Consider the following 21,634-nt stretch of genomic DNA (forward strand, 5'->3'; position numbering starts at 1 on the left):
ATGAGGTGAAAATGTTAAATTGATCTGGTTAAATTGGCATTGGGACTGTCCTGTTCCTTGTCTAGTACAGAGCATGAGCTATGGCTATTTGTTGATTACAACACTGAAACAAGAAGTGCAAAGAAATAGAAAGAATAAACAGTAAGTTACGCTATTCTCCTTATCATTTTAGAAATACTAAACACATAAATCTGACAACATGCGTGTAGGTTCTGAGAATGGATGGATTACACATCAAACTAGGGATAAGATGGGCAGCTGGGATCAGAAAGATCACAGAAAGTATTTTCTTGTTTTCAGGACTTTTCCTGTCAGGCAGTACACAAAGTGGAGCAGGCTCTCAGCTTTGACCTTGGGAACAGTGGAGGAGTCAGAAAAGGAGAGCAAGAGGACTTAACTGCTGTCACTTGTACCACTATCCATGTAGCTTCAGCATGGTTTGAAACTGGAACAGATCGTTCCAAGAGTGCCCTCTGTGGGAGATGAGTGGGGCTTAGGAACGCAGATGAGACGGCACCACCACCAAAGATGTGGAAGAAGGACTAGGGTATCTATTTTTTCCCCCAATGCTATTAGTTGGCCTGAAATAACAGATTACCTATGTGTCAGAGACTGAAAATAGTTCATGCCTCAAACATTGATATGAAGTTTTGCTCTTGATAAAGAAGCTGCAACTGAAGAAGCCTCCCTGAAGAGTGGGACTTTGAACTGAAAGTCAAACTGTTGATTAGATAGAGGGAAATGCATTGGTCAGTCATCTCACGCTGAGGGAAAGGTTTGCATCCACAAAAGGCCAAAGCCACCAGCTGCAACTATCCCCGGGTGAGTTTGGGGTGGGGGGAGAGCACAGCTCACAGAAGCCAGGTTTACACAGACTCCCCCCCAACCGACGGGGGAGGAGGAGGTTTTGGGTGCATGGTGCAGCCTCTGGTGAGAGGCAATAAACACCCATCCTCCGTTACACAAACTGGCCCAGCTGTGGAACCCCCAACCCCACAGGGCACATCCAAGGGACTTCCACGTGAGAGGCTTGGCCCCACAGGGCCGCACGTGGTGCAACAGACCCAGAGTCAAGGGGACACGCCCGGACGTGCCCACCCAGCGTGAGCATGTACACCCATGGGACTCTGTGCCTTCTGGGGGCACCTTCACCACCGAGAGAGCAGCTGGAGAGGATCAACGAACATCACTGGGAGCCACAGAGTGGTGATATTTTCCTTATTCTGTCCCTGTCACTCTTTATGTCCCCCCCCCGCCTATCTTCTACTTCTTTCTTCCTTTCTTTCTTTCTCTCTCATATTTACCATCAAATAAAACCTTTACTATTGTTACTGGCATATGGTCTTGTTTGCACCTTAATTCGGGCAGAGGCATTTCTAAGAACCTTAAAACTGGATCATAACCCTATGGCAAAGGAGGACTATGTGATAAAGGCACAGAGATCTTCGCTGGATTGTCCCTTTGGGAGCAGCTGCTTTATGCAAGACAGTACAGCATACCCTTGAAGCCTGTTACTTGAAGATGCAAGCTCTCAGCATACTAAAGAATATACACATTATCCAGATTATTTTGATTGGAATGTGCTAGTGTTACCGAATACCCACACCTGATTTATGTAGTCAGTATTACAGACTCAGAGTAAAGAGTACTAATATCCTGCCTGCCAAAAGAACAGACAGATTTAATGTAATGGAGGCATAGGACTGCAAGAGCTGCTTAATTATTTACTTGATGATTGTTCCAGTCTTTGTGGTGCCAACTTTCAGATGATATTATTTGCATTAAGCTGTTATGGGCCATTGAACTATGAAACACAAGATATTAACATATGTGAAAAACAACAATTAGGATACTTTGATTCTTATAACCGCAGCTATTAGATCTTGCCATGCCTATCTCTATCAAACTGAAGAGCTCTTACTAAATTTATGTTCTTCACCAACTGGTACGAGAATACAGTCAGGTCTTTCAGTTTTTGCTGCTAATCTACGCACAGTGGACACATCGATTTTAACTTTTTTTTTTTTTTTTTTTTTTTTTTTTAAGATGCGTTCGCTAATCATTACACGTCTTGACGATATTTTTCCCAAATACTGAATGTCGAAATAAATGCAGCAACAAGTGTAGCAGCGTACAGGGGAATACAACTGCGTGGGAGTTCCTCTGGCCTGGGGATGCTCCGGGGAGCTCTACTGCTCAGCGAGTCGCCCACGTTCTCCTCAGCCGCTGCTCCCAGAGGGCGCCCCAGCCTTGAGTTACGGACTCGGAACCATCTCTTGCTCCGTGTCGGTTCACCGGTGCCGCAGGGCTTTGCCCACCGCGCGCTGCTTTACAGCAGGGCAGCGCTTCCCCGGGCATCTTTGCTCCGTCCTCACATCCCACCGCAAGTCTGCGGCTACTCAGAGAGAGCCGCAATTCCCAGGGACGGGCGGGACACCCCGGCACGCGGGCGAGGGGCTGCCTCCCTTCCTAGCACCGCCCCGCGGGCCCGGCTCGCCCTATTAGAGCGCCTGCCTCTCACCCCGCGGCATTTTGGGAGCTGTAGTCTAGGGCCGGCAAGCCCACGCGGCTGGCTACCCTCGACGAACTGCACTACCCAGAAAGCTCTACGGCGGCGACGCCCCGGGTCGGTTTGCCCCCGAAGGCGGTGACCTGAGTACGGTAGAAGGCGGGGATGGGCCAATAGCAAGCCAGGGCAGGGCGGCCCCGGGGCTCGCGGCCAATAGGAGGGCGCCGGGAGCGCCGGCGGGGCGGGCGGCGGGTGCCGGGCGGGGCAGGGCGGAAGTGGGGCGGCGGCGCGGCCCCGCCGGTGCGTGAGCTGCGCCCCGCGGCCCCGCGCGTGTGGGGGCTGGGGCTGAGAGCAGCGCCAGAGGAGGCTGCTCCGGGAGCAGGCAGCGGGGCGGGGTGTGCCAGCGGCAGGGGGTAGTGCTGGGAGGGAGCCCGGCGTGTAGCCGGGCGGCAAAAGAGCGGCTCAAGGTAGGGGCGTTGTGAGAGCAGCGGCTTGCGCGTGTGTTAAGGGCCTTTCTCCTGTCCCTGCAGGTCTGGGAGCAGCACGGACTCCAGCTGTCCCGGGATGGCTGCTGGGGTGCCTCCCGATGCGCTGGGTCGGCGGGTCTCCTGTGGCACCGACTATGGGACTGTGCGCTATGTGGGCAGCGTGTCTCGTACAGCAGGTAAGCGCCACAAAAGTAATAATCTTCACATTTTATGGTTGTTCTCGAGGTTCTACTCGTGTTCTTCTTAATTAAATAACCCAAATATTGCCAAATAGAGCGAGGCAATTTACAATTTGATTTTTCCTCATTGTTCTTGTGTTAATATGTCAATTTCTAATCTATGTGGGTTTTGGGGTTTTTTTAAGAAGTCAGAGTTGTCAAAAGGAGTGTAAGAAGTACTTTACAGTCTTTTCCTTGATCTCTCTGCTGGCATAGTCAGGGAAGGTAAGAGGCAGCAGCAGCAGATCACCAGACCAAGTACTCCTTCGATAACATACTATACTGGGTTCGCGTGACAAGGTTCTGATAGCAGCAAGGGCTACAGCGGTGGCATCTGTGAGAAGATGGCAGAAGCTTTCTCTGTGTCCAACAGAGCCAATGCCAACAGGCTCCAGGACAGACCTGCTGCTGGCCAAGGCTGAGCCCATCAGCAATGGTAATTACACCTCAGTGAAACCATCTTTAAGAAGGGGAAGGAATAGAGACTCATTATACAGAAGTAACTGTGGCCAGAGAAGAGCTGAGTGAGAATATGTGAGAGGAACAGCCCTGCAGACACCAACATCAATAAAGAAGGAGGGGAAAGAGCTCCACACTCCAGAGAGGAGATTCCCCTGCAGACCTACTGAGACAGGCTGTTTCCTGGCAGCCCATGGAGATCAATAGGGGTGCAGAGATCCACCTGCAGCCCGTGGAGGAGTCACACAGGTAGATGCCTGAAAGGAAGTGGTGACTCTAGGGGAAGCCCACACCAGAGCAGGCCCCTGATAGGTCTTGTGACCCTGTGGGGAACTCATGCTGGAGCAGCCTTTTCCTGAAGGACTATACCCCATGAAAAAAGGGTTCCACACTGGAGCAGTTCCAAAGGAAGTATACTGTAGCCCATAGGGAGGATTTATGTTGGACAAGTCTATGGAGGACTGTCTTCTATGGGAGAAACCCCACGCTGGAGCACAGGAAGGACTCCTCTCTTTGAGGAGGAAGCAGCAGAAGTAAGGTGTGATGAACTGACTGTAACCCCCATTCTCCATCTCCCTGCACCACTGGTGGGGAGGAGGTAGAGCCCAGGAAGGAGTGAGAGCTTGGGTGGGGGTATTTTTAAGATTTGTTTTACTTCTTTTTATTCTACTTTGGTTTTGATTGGTAATAAATTCAATTACTTTCCCCATGTCAAATCTGTTTTGCCCATGACAGTAATTAGTGAGTCATCTCTACCTGTTCTAACCTCAACTTTTGTTATATTTTTTCTCCCCTCTCCAGTTGAGGAGGGGAGTGACAGAGTGGCTTTGGGTAGGCACCTGGTATCTAGCCAGGGTCAACCCACTATAGATATTCAAACTTATGGAAAGATTGCTGGTGCTTGGAAGAAGACTAGCCCTGCACACAGTTCTAGAAGAGGCAAGAAGGATAACCAGGAACTGTAGACTCATTAGCCTCACTTCAGTTTCTGGAAAGATCTGTAGCATGTTTCCTTGGAATCCATTTCCAAGCCTGTGAAGGACAATAGTAGTTGGGAGTATTTGGCACCTGTAAATAAGAACAAATTGTGCTTCACAAGTGTCATTACTTTCTATGATGATATGACTGTGAATGTGGATAAAGGGAGAACAAAGGATGTAATATTCCTTGACTTTAATAAGTCTTTTAATAGTGTCTCCATAAAGAATCTTATTTGGAAGCTGAAGAAATACAAGATAGGTGAATGGACTGTTAAGTGAGTTGAAAGTTGTCAAGTAGAAATGTAATTAGTTGATATCAGGTAACGAGTGAGTACTACAAAAGTAAATGCTGGGGTCTGTATTGTTTCACATATTTGCCAGTGACTTGAGTGAGGAACAGTGTTCACCCTCAAATGGCTGCTGTGATACAAGTTAGAATTGCAATCCAGATCAAGCTTTATGAACTTTAGGTTTGAATCCAAAAGATTCAAGAAGGATAAATTTCCACATCTAGTATAGGCCAGGAAGTACTAGTAACTCAGAGTCTGTTGTAAAGGACTTGGGAATTAAGTTGGATACTGTTATGAATATGAGCCAGCAGTGATCTCGTGTAACAAGCAAAGATACATGTTGCACTAGGTTACTTTAGAGTGAAGTGATGAACACGGCCGGCAAGTTAAAGGAAGTTGTTATCCCTCTCTGGGGGCAGGGAGTCTTAACAAGGTTACACTTGGAGTAATGTATCTGGCATGGGACCATTTCAGTTCAAGAGGGATGCCGATGAACTTGAGAGGATCTCAAAGATCTGCTCCTCTCTTGAGGAGTCTTGGAGGACTGCCAGAGTGATTAAGGGCACAGACCATACATGTGTTGTGAAGACATTGAGGGATCTGGGCTTGGTTAATGTGGTGAAGAGAAAAAAAAGTGACATCCAATGGCTTCCTGCAGCTGTTTGACAGGTGGTTACAATGATGGCAGAGCCTAGCTCTTCTTACTAGTTCTAGATTATGTAATAAAGGACAACAGCCACAGCAGGAAAATCTTTTCCATTACAGAAGTGATGCAGCACTGGAATATGCTTGCCAGATGTCTTGGAATCTTTCACTCCTTGGAAATTTTCAAGGTCTGGCTAGGTAACAGATTACCTGACTGACTGGTCTTAGTGCTGGTGATAATCTTCTGCTTTGAGAGAGAAGATTAGGCTAGGTGAACTGCAGAGGTTCTTTCCAGCCGTGATTTCTATGGATATAATGCCCTAAATTTGAAAACGTATCTACCATTTTTTTCCAGGAATTTGGCTGGGCGTGGAATGGGATGATCCTCAGAGGGGAAAGCATGATGGCAGCTATGAAGGAACACAGTATTTTAAGTGCAGGTGAGTTGATTCACAGCATTGGCATGTCATGCGTGGTGATGGAATGGTCATGGGAAAAGGCCCTTTGGCGATTTTTAGGGCAAACCCTTCTGTTATCAGTTGGCCAGTATTAAAAAGATTTCTGATTTTAAAAAGAATTCTGAGTACTCTGACTAGCTAATCTGTAGAGGCTCTTGCATTGATATCAATCCAGTTACAGGTACTAGAATATAGTAAATACTTAGAAAATGCAAGTCATGTTTTCAGAGGTATATTATAAAATGAGACTTTTGGGTGTTAGTAATATTACAGTTAGTAGGTTTTAGACCCTTTAGTTAGGAAATCAATAGTTTCTACTGATCTTCATTAGGTAATTCTGAACTGAAATATTGGTCCGTATTTAACTGTCTCAAATACAGTTTAGATTTGAATTTAAGATGGCTTGCATGTATCTTGTTAAGGGAAAATACCAATTTCCTGTTAATGATTTGGGTTATATTTGTATCACTAAGGAATCGTTGAATATGTTCACTGCATTTAGTACATGCAAAACATGGTGCAGCTGTGTGGGGTTTTTAAGTATATGCATGCATTACTTCTAAGTGTAAAGATTTGAGCACTTAACAAGTTTGAAACTGCAGAATACAGGACTCCAGGGTGGATATTAACTGCAGCAAGTTGTTGATTTCTATGCCAGGAGACATGCAACAGCTAAAAGTTTGTAAGTTAAATAGTAACTGGATGAATTAATAGAAGAAAGTCATCAACAACTCTTAATTACTGCAGACTGCTAGCTCAGTAAGTTCCTGAGCATTGATGTGGTGAAGGAGGAGAGAACAAAATCTATTCTTTATAAAAATAAGTAAAGAAGAAAACGCTCCCCTGTGGGGACTGGATATTTTTTCCCTTGTATCTAATAATAATAGAACAAGGCTTGAGGAGGCTAAACTCACTTAATACAAGAAAAAAATTCAACATTGTTGGATTTTTCGTTTCAGCTAAATAATTGGAAATGATGGTTTTAGAGCAACCATGTCTCTTAAATTAATATATTAGTGGAAGTTGCTTCCTAAATGCTTTGAATGTAATTGAAACAGTTTCCAAGTTGAAGCTAGCTATGTTCTGCTGTAGGAGAAAAAGATAGAAATAATTGGCTGACCATTCCAAATCTCTCTGGACAGAAAAAGCAACTGAACACTTCATGAATGTTTTTCAGAAACTTGACTGCTTTACATTTGTGCGTATATGATATTTACATACATGTGTATAGACTCTTGGGTTTTTAGCAGCCACTAGTGTGCTTCCAGAAGATGAGATCTCAGATAGTAATCTCAATTATTGATATAAAAATCAATGTTTTGAGTGAAGCTCAATACCCATAACAAATGTAAATGTTTTGGTCTTTAAACATGTCATTCTTACAATACCCGTTCTTTGTACTCTGCTTTTTTCCAATCAGAAAAGGTCCTTCTGGAGTCTAAGAGAATACACAGTTCTAGCAGTCCACCATGACACACAGACATAAATTCCTGTGCTCAGGCACATTTGTAGTTCTTGTACTGACTGTGAAGATGTAGGCAAACTTAAGTAAAAATAGTTACCTTATTTTAGCAAAAAAGAACGCTAAAAAACAAAACCCTCCCACAACTTAAAACATCACCTCTTTACTACTACTGATTAGGAGGGAGTAATGTTTCTTTGTAGATGTATATACACATTTTAAAAATATATATATATACTTTTCACCTTACACCTTATCATGAGTATCCTTTGCCTACTTTGCTCCCTCCTTGAATTCTGATAAGCAGAAGCTGCTGATCAAGTAGGTTGTACTGTAAACAAATGCAATGAAAGAACATTTTAGAATTATTTTTAAGGCAATTTGGAAACTAACTGCTTTAAAAAATGCATCCTTCGGAGTGACATTTGAAAATAAGATCATAAGAGCAAAATAAAGCTGATTTTGAGATTCTCATTACCAGAGAATCTTCTTTCTAGTCCTTACTTGGAACAGTAGGTCTGCTTACAGCTCTGTGTGATCTCTATAGTAAGTTTTTTGAAAACATGACCTAAACTTTTATGTTTCATGGCAGTAAGTTTATCTGGGTCATATATTGTGTGGTGATAATTGAACTTTTTAAGAATATGAATACCAAGGAACAAAACAGCCGTACTTCAAATTACGCTGACATCATGAGCCATGTTCATCAACCCTGTATCAGCTAGAAATGGCAATGCACAATCTAGTGGTATTTTTGTGGGGCTTTTTTTCCATGGTAATAGGATCTTGTTTCTTAATAACTGAGGAAGCTACTATTTTTGCGGTCACTAGTATATAATGTAATTAAATTATACTCTACAGTCCTTCAAGAGAAATGAGGAGTAATCAAGCCTTAAAACAGTGTTAAAATTTGTATACACCTTTTGAAACATGAATATGCTTTCCAATAGGTTCTTGTCCCACAGGCCCATTCACACAATTGTATGCAGGTGCTCCCCTGGGAAATGCGGGTTACAAGCACACCCCTCCTCCCCTGGGAATGCCAGTGCCTTAGCCCCACACAATTCCTGAAGGATGCATGGGTGCTCCAGCTGCTGCATCCTTGCACTGCTTCCTGCAATTTGTTAATGCACCTGCTGGTAGAGAGCACCTCCGAGGCCACACGAGCACGCTGAGATGTGGGGCACGTGTTGCTCCTCACGATGTTGTCCTTGCTGGGCCCAGGCTCACCTCGGCATCTGACCATGAGGCAGCTCTGTGTGGTGTAGGCAGAGATGTGCTGCTGCTGGGGTAACTTTTGACAGCATCAAGCCAGGTTTTGACTGCTGCTCTGGTGTACCTCTTCTTTCTCCCCACAGTTACAGATGTTCTATAACTGTTCTGTTCTGTTCAGGCTTCTTTTATGCTTCCTGTCAAGTGGAGTGTCCCCCCCTGCCCCTATTAATCTGGCAGAAGGGTCATCTTCCTCATTAGCCCTCCTGTTCAGTCAGTTTTGGGTATTCCAGTCACTCAGAGCATTTACATAGGCACTGCTATTTTAGCAGCTGGTTTTATCCCTGCTGTTTTGCTGGGAAAGATGTGTGGATCCTCCAGCAGTAAGCGGGCATACTTCTCTGCTTATATCACAAGATAGGCATAACATTCTGCTGTTATCACAGCAATTACACACATTTAATCACACATTTAGGGTACTTTTAGTTATAGTTCTTTCTCTGCTAGAGAATATTTTGTTCTTCCCAGATCACTTTCCAGAGGAATCCTGATATTTCAATAGATCTTGTAGAAGTATTGACCATATTGAAATTTAATCCCTTTTCACAAGTTTGAGTTTCACAGCAGGCCAGAGAAATGGAAGAAAGTATAGTAAAGCTTGTTTCTGTGATGTTTGCCGCCTGCCAGAATTGCAGTTGCTGCCCAGGTCTTTGTGGTGTTTTTTCCCCCTTTGTGTTGTTTTCTTCTGATGGGAGCTTGGACTTCCGTGTATTTGTGTAGTCCTGAAATGCTGAATCATCCATGGCACCAGTTTTTTCCTCTTCATTGAGTTTTATAATTTGTGTATAGACAGCAGTTGTGACCAATTGTATGTTACTGTTTCGGAATTTTATTTTCCTGCCCAAAAGAATCATAGAACTGTTTAGCTTGGGAAAGACCTTTAAGATCATTAAGTCCATCAACTTAGCACCACCACCACCATTAAACCATGTCCTCAAGTGCTATGACCACATGTTTTTTGAACACTTCCAGGGATGATGACTCCACCACTTTCCTGGGCAGTCTGTTCCAATGCTTTACAACCTCTTCTGTGAAGAAAATTTTCCTAATATCTTTCTAAACCTCCCCTGGTGCAACTTGAGGCCATTTTGTCTCATCCTGTCACATGTTACCTGGGAGAAGAGACCAACCTCCACCTGGATATAGCTTCTTTCAGGTTGGTGTAGAAAGTGAAAAAATCCTGCCTGAGCCTCCTTTTCTCCAAGCTAAACATCCTCAGCTACCTCAGTCATTCCTCATAGTACTTGTGCTCCAGACCCTTCACCTGTTTCACTGCTCTTCTCTGGACTTGCTCCAGCACATCAGTGTCCTTGCTGTAATGAGGAGCCCAGAACTGAACACAACATTTAAAGTGTGGCCTCATTGTGCTGAGCACAAGGGGGACAATCACTGCCCTAGTTCTGCATGGGGATGTTGTGACCCCAGTGCAGGATGCAGCACTTTGCCTTGTTGAACTTCATTCAATTGGTCTTGGCCCATCAATCCAGCTGGACAGGGATCTGTCCAGATCCCTCTGCAGAACCCTCCTGCCTTCCAGCAGGTCAACACTCCCACCCTGCTCAGTGTCATCTATGAACTTGCTGAGGGTGCACTGGATGCCCTTGTCCAGGTCATTGATGAAGATGTTAAACAGAACTGGTCCCAACACTGAGCCTTGGGGAACTCCACTGGTTATGAGCCGCCAGCTGGATGTGACTCCATTCACCACCACTCTCTGGGCACAGCCATCCAGCCAGTCTTCTACTCAGCAAAGAGTACACCCATCCACACACATCACAGGAAGCCACTTTTTCAGGAGAGTGCTCTGGGAAACAGAGTTTAAGCTTTACTAAAATCTAGGTAGACAACATCCACAGCTCTTTCTTCATCCATTAAGCAGGCCCCCTGGTCACAGGAGTAGGTCAGGTTGGTCAAGCAGGAGCTGCCTTTCATAAAATCATGCTGGCTGGGCCTGATCCCTTGGTTGTCAGGGATGCATGATGACATTCAAGATGATCTGCTCCATGAGAGATTTGTTTATATTAGATTAGGCTATTTTTTCTTCAGGGATGACAGATTTACCTCTGGGAATATCTACCTACAGCACAAACTCTTCAAATACAGGAGAAATGTCAATATCATTTTAGTGTCCATGAAAAAAAAGTGATTTCCATTTTGCAAAGGCAGAATGCATTCTTAAGATTCCTGAGAGGGTTTCAGTTAAGAAGTTTTGTCCATCAGAAACTCATGCTCTTTGCTGCCAATAGAACTGTGTTGAAACAAAAGGTTGTCCCTAACCACTGCTCTAACATGTGCTGTGCACCAGCAGTACCTTAAGATAGCATCTAAAACCTCAGATGTCTTTCTTTCCTTGTTTTGTGGAAGCTCAGAGTCAAGTTTCATGTCTGTTTAGCTAAGGTAAACTTTCAAGAACTTGATGTACTTGCTTGTGTTTGCAAAGCTTCTTCTGTTCAGTCAGGAATTTGATACACCATGGCAGGTTAGTGCTAGGTGTCATTTATAAGCATTATTTGGTGCCATGGCCTGTTCTAAAACTTGAAGGATTTTCTTTACTGCAGTGTGTAGATTCTTCTAATGGAAGTTTTGTCTGTTGAACGCTTTCCCCTAGAAGGAAGAGATCTGTTCAGGGCCTCTGTAGAAAAGACGTGCATGGGTTCAAACAGCTCCATTTTATGACACCTTATGAGCCTTGTAGTGCATTTACTCCAGTCATGATGATAATTGCCTGGAGTGATCATTGCAAACAGACGGTACTGGGCAAAGAAGCCCTTTGATCCATGTTTGCTGCCAAGGCTGATAAAGCTGACCTCTCTCTCTGTGGCTCAGAAGCTTCTGCAGTCAGACAGCTCAAGTGTGTAACTGTTGTGATTTGTGTACTCCTGCATTATTCTTCAGTACTTTCAGAGAAGTGTGTGTGTGATATTTCCCTAGCATATGAAGAGCCATCGTGTACCTGTAATGATGAGCACTGCCATGACTTTGTTTTACATCAGCGAAGAATGATGCCAAATTTCCTCCTTAATCAGTGGAAGCTGACGGCTAATCTAAATTTTAATGAATGTCCTTGAAGTGCCCTGGGCATGCCAGCAGATGGGTTGTATGCTTCAGGCTACTGAATCGTGAATAGGAAGTGTCCTACAAGATGACTTTTGAGATTGGGGTCAACCTCTCTATTCTAAAAGTCAGTAGGAAACGTCAGTATTAACTAGAGCCAGCCGCTTGCCAGAGCCCCACTTGGACATATTCCACATTTTCTGCTTTTACCACTTTATTTCCACACAGTGTTTTGTTCTGCTGCAAGACAATTTCCATACATGAGAACAAAATCCTTATTCTCAGACTTCTGGGTGTTCAGCTTAAGTCAGGTTGATTAGTAATCCATAGGTTCTTCCATCTCATGATATGCATGCTGGATGACTCTTTGGATTAGGATTTATCTGTTTCGTTCCCATTTATGGAGACTGGTGGCTAATAGGTGTGTTTTTGCATTAGTCCAGGTGCCGTACATGATTTGTTTGCTATGTACATACAGCTTGTACAGTTCATATGCCCTAGTAGGAAATTTAATACAGGCAGCATGTTTTAGGGAAAATGAGTTACAGTGACCTCTCTCCTTGAATACACAATAATTTTGCCTGAAAGTAGGTTCCTATTGCACTTTCCTTTCCTGTCCTTTGTGGCAGTTCCAGAAAAAGTAGATCAAATAAATAGACTGGAACTGAAAAAGAAGTTTAGGCTGTGGAATTGATTTAAATATACATTAGATAACTCATATTAGCATGCAGAGTAATGGGAAATGATAGCAACAGGAGAGAGAAAACCTATGATCTTGTGATCAAGACAAAAAGAGAAGGGTCTTGAGAGATAAATACACTAACATTTTCCTGTAGCTTTAAATGACAAGGGGCAAGGTAGTTCCTCTGCTTTTTTTTTTCCTAAGGAAAGAACTGTTTCCTGCACAGAAAATGAGGAAGGAGATGCCAGTAGAAGTGCTGACCTGAGAGGACAGAAATGGGCTTAGGAATGGATATGGTGATGGAGAGGCTCAAAGGTCTTGGCTATGCCAGCTCTAAATGGTATGACAGGAGGGATGCAGATGTGAGGTTCTAGATTAGCTCTGGCCGGAGGGTTGAGGACAGCAGAACTATTGAGTGCAGGGGCATGGTGATGACAAAATGGGGAGAATCGAGGTGATAGGAAATTGGACAGTTGTTAGAATAAACTTACAGAGGGACCTAGTGTGAATTACAGATAGACAGGAGAACAAGGATTTTTTCCAGAGCCCCAAGTAGAATCCTGTACTATCTGCCAGATGTGAAGCTGTTTGACTTAATTAAATGCAGAAGCGATACATTTGCAGGCAAGAGATGTTCTAGTTCAGGTCATAAAAAGGCAATCTACTGTTTTAAGAAGAGGTATTAAGAAAGAATCACATCATTTTTATGTTTGAGGAAGTTCAATATTTAAATCAATCAAGTGCAAGCTATGAAGAATTTCAAAGGAATGGGAGAAAAGACTGGATTAAAAATGTATTGAAAATGCTTATCAAACATGAAAAGTACATACCAGGTTGACATTCTTTAAGAGTTTACTGTTCTGCTTCTTTGCAATCATTGCACTCTAAACTTAGTCACTACAAAACTAGACTGCAAATATTTTGAAAGTAAATAGTATCTAGTTTCTACTTAGGTCCTTCTTTAGGATATGAGAGTAGAAACATTAATGAATGAAATTGGCACAGGAAATTTCCAGCACTGATTTTTTAGCAAAAATGCAAATGTATGGTGCCCAAGCTATTCCATCTACTTGTAATAGGTCCATAGGATTCAGGGCCTTTGTTACTGGCTTTTTCTATGAGAATTTTGAACTTTGTAGCATTGGTGGTTTATATTATGGTTTGCTAATTAGCTACGTGATGCTTACATGCTGTTTTGAGAAGTTTTATTTACGTAAGTGGTATCTTCCTCTTGGGTTCTTTCCTACCAAAGCCTGTCATCTTCTCAGCTTGATCGCACACAGGTAATCACAGCTTCCAACTTTCTTCCTGCTGTTTTCTGGCTGATGCTCCTATCAGATCCTGATCTGCTTGGTGATACCATTCCTGTAACTGTTCTCTGCTAGTTCACCCTGGATACTGTGTTTCCTCACTAACTTTGATAGAAAATGTCAAAGCAATTGCATGGCAAGAAACTGTCAAGGAACAAAGTGTTTTCAGTGCTCAAGAAAAAACAAGAAACTTCATAGGACTGTGTTGAACATACATTATTAGTGGGATATTTCTGTTGAATATTCAAAATTGTTACTAAGTTGGTATCAGGATTTTTGAAAGTTTGAGTTTGTGTAAGCGTTCTGAGTGCTACAATCTGTATGTTGTGCCAGTTGTGTGAATTGAAGGACAAGGTTGCTTTCTCTTAGAATTACAAGTGAATTATGCAAGATAAATACAATGTAGCAATCACTATTCTGAGTATTCCTTAGGCTTTGGTAAGACTCCAGGCACATTTATTGTATGATTTAGGTTACTTTGTGTCTATCCGTAGGTAGAACCTTCTTTTTCTGGAGAACCTGAGTTCGTAATGAGTTTGGAAGTAACAGAGCAGTTATTTTTAATAATGGCACTGACACTGTAATTTTGATGTGTAAGTACATTTTGGAGAGCTAGTGCTCCAGTTGTCATGGTATCTCACAATGTGAATTTGTATCAAGTACTATCAAAGATACTTTGAAAGTCTTACTTGGCTTGCTGGGAGCAGCGATGTTTACAATTAGCCTGTAGAATTGCCTTTTCACTGCTTTGGTTCTCAGTATTTTTTTTTTAAGGTAGTAATTAATTAGTCATTGTTATGATAATGTTTCATATTTCAACTTTTCCTGGCTGCTCTGTTCTAGGCATCCTAAAGGAGGATCATTCATCCGGCCAAACAAGGCAAATTTTGGAGTAGATTTTCTTACTGCAGTAAAGGATCGGTATGGATTGAATGATAAGCAAGATGTTCAGTATGGGACAGGGAATACAGTAGTATTTGGAACAAAGACTGTGGAATTTGTTGGCATGGATTCTGTTGCAGAACAGCAAAGGCAAGTGTAATATATGAAAATCTAAGATACATTATTAGTGATTGATTAGTCAGGTAGTATTTCAACTGTAAGGATTTGACTGCTGTGCATATAAAATTGTTACGTGTCTAAAAGCAAGCCAGACTGCACTATGGTGGAAGAGACAGAAAATCTTCCGATTGTGGCTTTGTAATTCACGTTTTACAAATAGGAACTGGGATTATGTCATGTTTGAGTGCTCACAATCCTCATTCTGGTTTCATAAAGTAGCAGGTGATGATATCCAGTGAGAAATGAGAGACAAATTATCATGGTATTGGCAGTCATCATACACATGCATGGTCTTTTTTAAATAGGGGTATTTTTATGTTTTCTTAATAGCGTACAGGTTTTTTTAATCTTTTTTTACTCATATCACTAATGACTTTGTAACCAAGAGCGGAAAAGCACAAAGCCACTGTACTGCTAGTGAAGAAGTTTTTCAATCAGTTCATGTCATGTTCATGTACCTGGAAGGGTAAGAAAGGAACTAACTTAATGATGTGTAATAAATTGCAGTTCTAATGGCCTCCGGCAGTAGGGATGTATTAGTTCAGTAGGTGGCAGTCTCCTTCTGAGCTGATATTCCACAACTATTCTCCTTATCTCCCAGAACATACTAAGCACTCAAAAATACTTTTGATAAGTGATACAAAGAATGCCCAAATAACTCTGAACCTCTTGCAAAAAGTGTTGCAAGAAACCTTTTTAACTTGGAACCTCTAATTAAATTCCAATAAAGCTATATTTAATCTGTTTTACCACTCTTTATTTCAGTTGGATGAGGGTTTTTTTGGGGGGTGTAGGAACTGTAGTTCAACCAGACTTTGTACTAGTGATGTAAAGGCAAAAAATAGAGATGTGTCTGTTTTCGAGTGCGAATAACGCTGCAGTGTAGTAATCTGCACATTGCTAATTCCAAAGGAGAGATATACGTGAGAAGGATGTTATGTAGTTGTAACAACCAGGCATTTATGTAACATTCTTATTTCTGTTTGAAGATTACTTAACAAAATGTTCTTTCTTGTGTAGACAACTGAACAAACTGGTGGATATCTCGGTGCGTGAGTGTGCAGTGAGCCATGCTGGTCAGGAAGAGGAAATCAGCAGAACGTGTGCCAGTATCCTTTTTTGCCATATTACATGATACCACAAATAAAGTACATACTTTAGCATTCCAAGTGTTCACTTCAATGAATGATACTTGTATCCTTTTATTAAAAAAAAAAAAAAAAAATTAAAAGTGAAGTTTATATTTAGAAGTTTAATGCAATGTTAAGAAGTTAAAAAGCCAGGCGCCCACAGTTTTTGAGAGGAAATACAAATTGTGGATAAAAATAGAAGTATAGTCATAGGTTGCTACTGTGACTGCAGTTTCAGAAGACTCCAGCAGTGGGTTTTTTAAAAATTCTCTAGAATAGACAACCCTGTAGAAATAGAACTGATACATTCTGTAGACACCAGAGGTTTCCAATATGTAACAAATAATGTGTTTAGTACACTGCATGTAGTGGCAGTGTTACAAGACTACAAAGCAGTTATTATTCGTTAATTTATAAGGACTTGTAAGAGTTCCTGTCAGTATAGAAATTAATTCATTTGAGGATTTGTATAGTTAAGCCCTTTTATAAAACTATAAGCCATTTCCATATCACAAATCAAAATAAAATTTGCTGTAACTGAGCAGTAACATCCCTTAGTATAATCTATTTCTTTTTGATTCAAAATCAAACCCTAATTCTAATTCTGAAAAAAAGAAATTCAATTTTGAGATAAGTTTCTTCTTCTTAACAAGAAATTTCAGACATGAGGCATATAAACCTATCAAAAAATCTGATATCATCTTGGGAGACAGTAGTAGCTATTGCTTCTCGAGTTCAAAATCTGGAAACACTTAATGTCAGGTATAAATATTCATATTGGGTTTCTCTTCCTTTGGGGTAGGGGCAAAACCCAAGAGGATCAGGGTTTGGCTTTCTAAATGTAACTGGATACAAGAAGACTCATTCTAATGGGAGTTAAGTTTTTAAACACTTCTTTTGGTTTTTTAAATCTTGTTCTTCATAAATTCCTGTGTGGGCTATATTTTTCTGACATCTGTATTCAGGAAAAGACTAGAACCCTAGGAGTTCAGCTTCTCTGTAAAACTAAGTTCTGGAGAACATTTTCTTCCAAGTTTTAAAACTCCGTGTTTTACTTTTGTTGATACATTCTGGCTGCTCAGGCAGGTCTGTACTTAGGAGCCCCCTTTTGTTTAACCAACCGTGTCTTGACACTAAACTTAATTATCCATAATGTTTTAACCAAACCATAATTATCCCAAAACCTAGTCTATTTCTGTTCTAAAATGATGCTGGTAAGAAACTGATAAGATCATGGTGATAGATCTTGGGAAAATCTCTTGTACAATGATGACATTGGAAAAAGAAGGAGGATGTTGTTAAATAAAGCAGCAATTCTATCGAAACAAGAAAATTCACAAAATAGTTTCAAAATAAAGAACATTTCTAGGAGACACCTATCCACTGTAACTGGCACATGCCACAGTAATTTTCTGTGTGAAATGTCACAATGGATTAGGTAGCAGCCTAAATCACCAGGGTTTTTATTTATTCTTATCATTAATGTGACAAAAATATATTTTTAAAACAGTTGAAGGTGTTCCATTTTCTTCAATATTTAGCACTGAACAGCTGTTTGCAACCTGGGTGCTATTTGTAAATCTATCTTTGCCTAGAGCATATAATGATTTATTATCAGCGTGCATGAGAATACAGAGGATTTATTTTAATTCACCCAGAATAATTTTTTCAGTTTTTCATTGTTAAGAAGTGTACTCTAGACTGAAGGGGTTTCAGAAGTTATTAGTGAAAAAAATGGAAAACAAAATGAGATTGATTCTGGAATCTGATGCTTCTAACTACAAACTGACATAGTCTGAATCAGTTTTTTGTTGGTTTGACCTTCTGTTTGCTTTAAAAAATAAAGAAGGTAAATCTGTTACTGATTTTCTTTTTGTGCATGGAATGTTGGAAGAAGAATAAAAGTGGTTAACCATCCACCAGCTCTCTATGTGGAAATTTTACCCATAATTATGTAACTATAAACTACATTGACAGATTTTTATGAGAATATGCAGGTAGATTATGCCTTAGGAAAGAAATAAAAACTTCTCTTTTGGGGTGAATAATGAAAACTGATTTGAAGACTGCAGATTTGAGAATCTTTATCATTTCTTCTTTGTAGTGATACTTAACTACTGAGAGTGGATTTTACATACCTTTGTTTTACTGAGGTCTGGATAGTCATATAGGCTCTTCATTTTCAGTCAGCACTAAAGAGTTTAAGCCCAAGCTCTGGCTTTGTTTCATTTAATATTAATGAAAATCATTCTTTTAATGTTCAAAATTTAGTGAAAGAGAAAGAAGCCACAGGTTAATAAATACGCATTCTCAAATAAATATACATTCCTGAAGCAGGAAAGTAAATTAGGAAAGAGTATGTTCGAATATATTTTTTATTATATTTTAAAATATGTGACATCTTGGCAGTGATTTTAATTTTGGGGGAGTGTAATTTTTTGTTCTTTAATATGTAATTCCAAACTAATGACTTAAATAAATGTGATTATTCATCATGCGAATAATTATTCTTTTTACACAGTGAAAACAAAATGAGATTTCCATCTACATCAACTTTTATATCCAGTGGATTTTCAAACTTGAAGATTCTGGCACTTAATCAAACTGGAATAACATGGACAGAGGTAATAACCTTTCCTGATTTTCAAAAAAATTTAATATCATGAGGTTTCTGAGGCAAGGAAAGCACAATAAACATTTGTGCACTATATTGTTCTTCTGAAATCAAATCATCCTTTGAAAAGGAGCTGTGGGGTAACTATTAGTACCATATTAACTAATGTACGTCCTACATAATAAAGGAAGTAATATTGGCATGGGAGTCTAATAAGAAACATTTTACTTCATCTACATCTGTAAATTGCTAAATCAAAATAAAGCAGTTGGAGTATAATATAGCTTTGTGTCCCCAAATTTGTCTAAGTGAACACTTTTTGGTTCCTTGTAGCTGTTGAAGGTTTACCTGTACTTTTATGCATGCAATAGAACAAATGCAAATGGAAAGAAAATACTTCCTTACGATGAGAAATTCTTGTTTTGGCATCACTTTGCATCAGCAGGAGACTGGATTAGTATCTTTGACCATATTGATGGTTCTTGAACTACATGATGCCTGGTTACTGGCAGCACAGAGCAGAGGAAAAGCAAAGTTCTGACTTGTTTCAGGCACTGAAACATGCACACATTTAAATGACTCTCCCCTGCTATGACGTCTTATTAGCAATGCAGTCCTGTTGGCAACTATATTTAGCAGTGGGCCTTGTTTCAGATATGGGGCTTAGGAAGTGCATCTCAGCAGTGTCACGTTACTTATAATGGCTTCTAAATTCCAGACTATTATTTGGATTTCTAAGGGTCAGATTTTATAGTACTGCATTGTAAAATCGCATGACTTTTCAGATTTTGGCTGCCAGCTGCCATCCAGTAAAAGAGCACTTAACAAACTGGGGCTTGGGTAGAAAGAATCTTCTTTATCTCTTGTCTTACAGGAGGGGTAGAGGAAGGTCACTGCTGTGTTTTTGTTTAGTGTCCATTCACTGTGCTCTTAAAACTGCCTGTGGGATTTATGGCAGGACAGTTGATAATCCTTCCATAGTAGCAGCAATATGAATGGTGAAGGGAATGGAAGAATTCAGTGGCTACAAACACTTTAAATGTCATCTAGTGCTCATCAGAGTAAATCTGTGCATTGTGGTGTTTAAAATGTTGGCAGCTGCCAGCACCTGTCCTCCATCCCTCCACGGGGTGACAGAAAGGCTGGTTGGAGCCATGGCTGCAGGCAGATTAGAGTTCTCCAGGGGTAACTAAATTGCAGTGAGAAAGCCCCAGCTTAGTCAGAGCAATTTAAAATGATGCAGCTTTTGCATTTGTTTTTGAAACTCTCCTTTAGCTGATGATTCATCATTGGCCATAAAGACCTCTTTGGTCCCAAAATCTGTTTTATAAATTTGTTCCAATTCATTCCCTGTAAGTTGGGAGACATAAGCCTGTGCTGGAAAGTGGTGTTCCGAGGCAGCCAAACAAAAGGGGAAAAATAAAGGGATGTACCTGACGTTAGTACTCTGGGAACAAACCACTTGAAAATGTCACTGCTTAAGCTCTGAGGGGAGTTACTTGAAAAGTCAACTTTTAAATAGAAAATAATAATGAATATAATCCAAGCAAGTGAGAAATACACTGATTGTCAATGGGAATATAAGCAAAATTCTTAGGAATGTTTTAATTAAAATTAAAACAATCTAATGGTGAACAGCATTTCAAAATTACTTGCTGTTATTTGTAAGAATATATGGCATTGGGATAGTTATACTTGGATTTTTAAAAATTTGTTCCTCTTTTTTGAAGTATTTTTCACAGGAGAGGGACATGCTTAACTGTTATGCGATAATACAAAGCTCCACATTCACATGCCTTGAGCATCAGTTTTCAAAAAGAATTCTTTCATTGGTATATTATTAGTACATATCTAAATACTTCTGAGAATATTAGTATATAGGTAAAAGAGCTTATTACTCTATAATTGTTGATTGATTGTTCAAAACCTAACATATAACTTTCAAGGGGGAAAAATGTCCTGTAAAATAACTTAAAGTCAGCAGCCATTGGCTTAGAAATTTAATTAATGCATTTGAGTGTAATGAATTCATATTTATGGCTCCAAACCCTTTTTTCTTATTCAGCATTTAAATCATAATGTTATATTTGTCGTTCTGTTTTCAAACTAAGATTTTATATTTATAATATAATCTACTATTATACAGGGTAAAAGAAAAATCTGGGTTAGAACAGAAGTTCAGGATCATGCTTCTGACACTAGCAAGTAGCAGCAGGTAGTTGGGAAAAATTCTAGGCAAAGGGTAAGCACATGGTAAGAGCTTCTTAGAAAGTAATCTGGAATTGTGTGGCTTTGTGAGTTCATGAGTATATACCTCTAATTAATATTTCTGGATTTTTTGTTTCGTGATTTATCTAACTGTATTAAGAACCCATTTGAAAATTTTGCTATACATATTGTTTAACATCAATTTAACCTTTTTTGGGTTCTGATATTGCTGCCTGATAATTTCATTTTTTAAGTCCCAATGTTTTATATGAAAGTAACTGAGAACTGCTATCCTCTGTTTCATGGCTTTAATTCTTGTTTAGCTTCTTTGTGCCTTTCCCAAGTATATTCTTTGCTTCCTGGGATAAACAGACTAAAAATATAGGAACATAATGGACTTACATGGTGACAATTGTTTCTTGTTCTCATCTTTATTTCTTTGCAATAGCTCTTGCATTTCCATTCTTCTGTTTTTGAGTATCAGTGGCTACTCCTCTGGCTATTTGTTACCTCCCCATCAGCTATCCACAATGAGGCCCCAGTCTTTCCTGAGAGCTGATTCAGTGTCAGATCTGTGAACTTTTGTTTCTGTGGAAGCTGTTTTAAGCAGTAGCCGAAAATTTAGCAATTTGAGTTTCTTAGAATTTGTGCTGTGACCTATCATTTGGCAATTTTTTTGTCATTTGGTCAGCCTATTGAAAAGTCTTCAAATACTACAGTTTTGTGCAGTTTTTCTATTCCATCCATCCATCCATCCATCCATCCATCCATCCATCCATCCATCCATCCATCC

General features: G+C 40.5%; 1 protein-coding gene across 3 annotated transcripts in view; it reads left to right on the forward strand.

Moving 5' to 3' along the window:
* The window catches only part of TBCE (tubulin folding cofactor E), a 52,099-nt gene that overhangs the window by 22,313 nt on the left and 8,152 nt on the right, over window positions 1-21,634 (forward strand). Inside the window, exons 1-7 of one of the 3 annotated variants that reach the window (XM_042025273.1) lie at window positions 2,773-2,809; window positions 3,040-3,173; window positions 5,945-6,029; window positions 14,671-14,859; window positions 15,910-15,998; window positions 16,682-16,781; window positions 18,541-18,643. In XM_042025273.1, coding sequence (XP_041881207.1) covers window positions 3,074-3,173; window positions 5,945-6,029; window positions 14,671-14,859; window positions 15,910-15,998; window positions 16,682-16,781; window positions 18,541-18,643 — 666 coding nt within the window. In that variant the 5' untranslated portion in view covers window positions 2,773-2,809; window positions 3,040-3,073. Of the gene's footprint in view, window positions 1-2,772; window positions 2,810-3,039; window positions 3,174-5,944; window positions 6,030-9,838; window positions 9,938-14,670; window positions 14,860-15,909; window positions 15,999-16,681; window positions 16,782-18,540; window positions 18,644-21,634 lie in introns of those variants that run through there. The other 2 variants (XM_042025272.1, XM_042025274.1) reach the window with 2 other exon arrangements.

The sequence above is a fragment of the Corvus kubaryi genome, unplaced genomic scaffold (genome assembly GCF_017639235.1).
Source record: "Corvus kubaryi isolate FWS band 111438036 unplaced genomic scaffold, C.kubaryi_AGA036_p1.0 37266, whole genome shotgun sequence".
Taxonomy (NCBI): domain Eukaryota; kingdom Metazoa; phylum Chordata; class Aves; order Passeriformes; family Corvidae; genus Corvus; species Corvus kubaryi.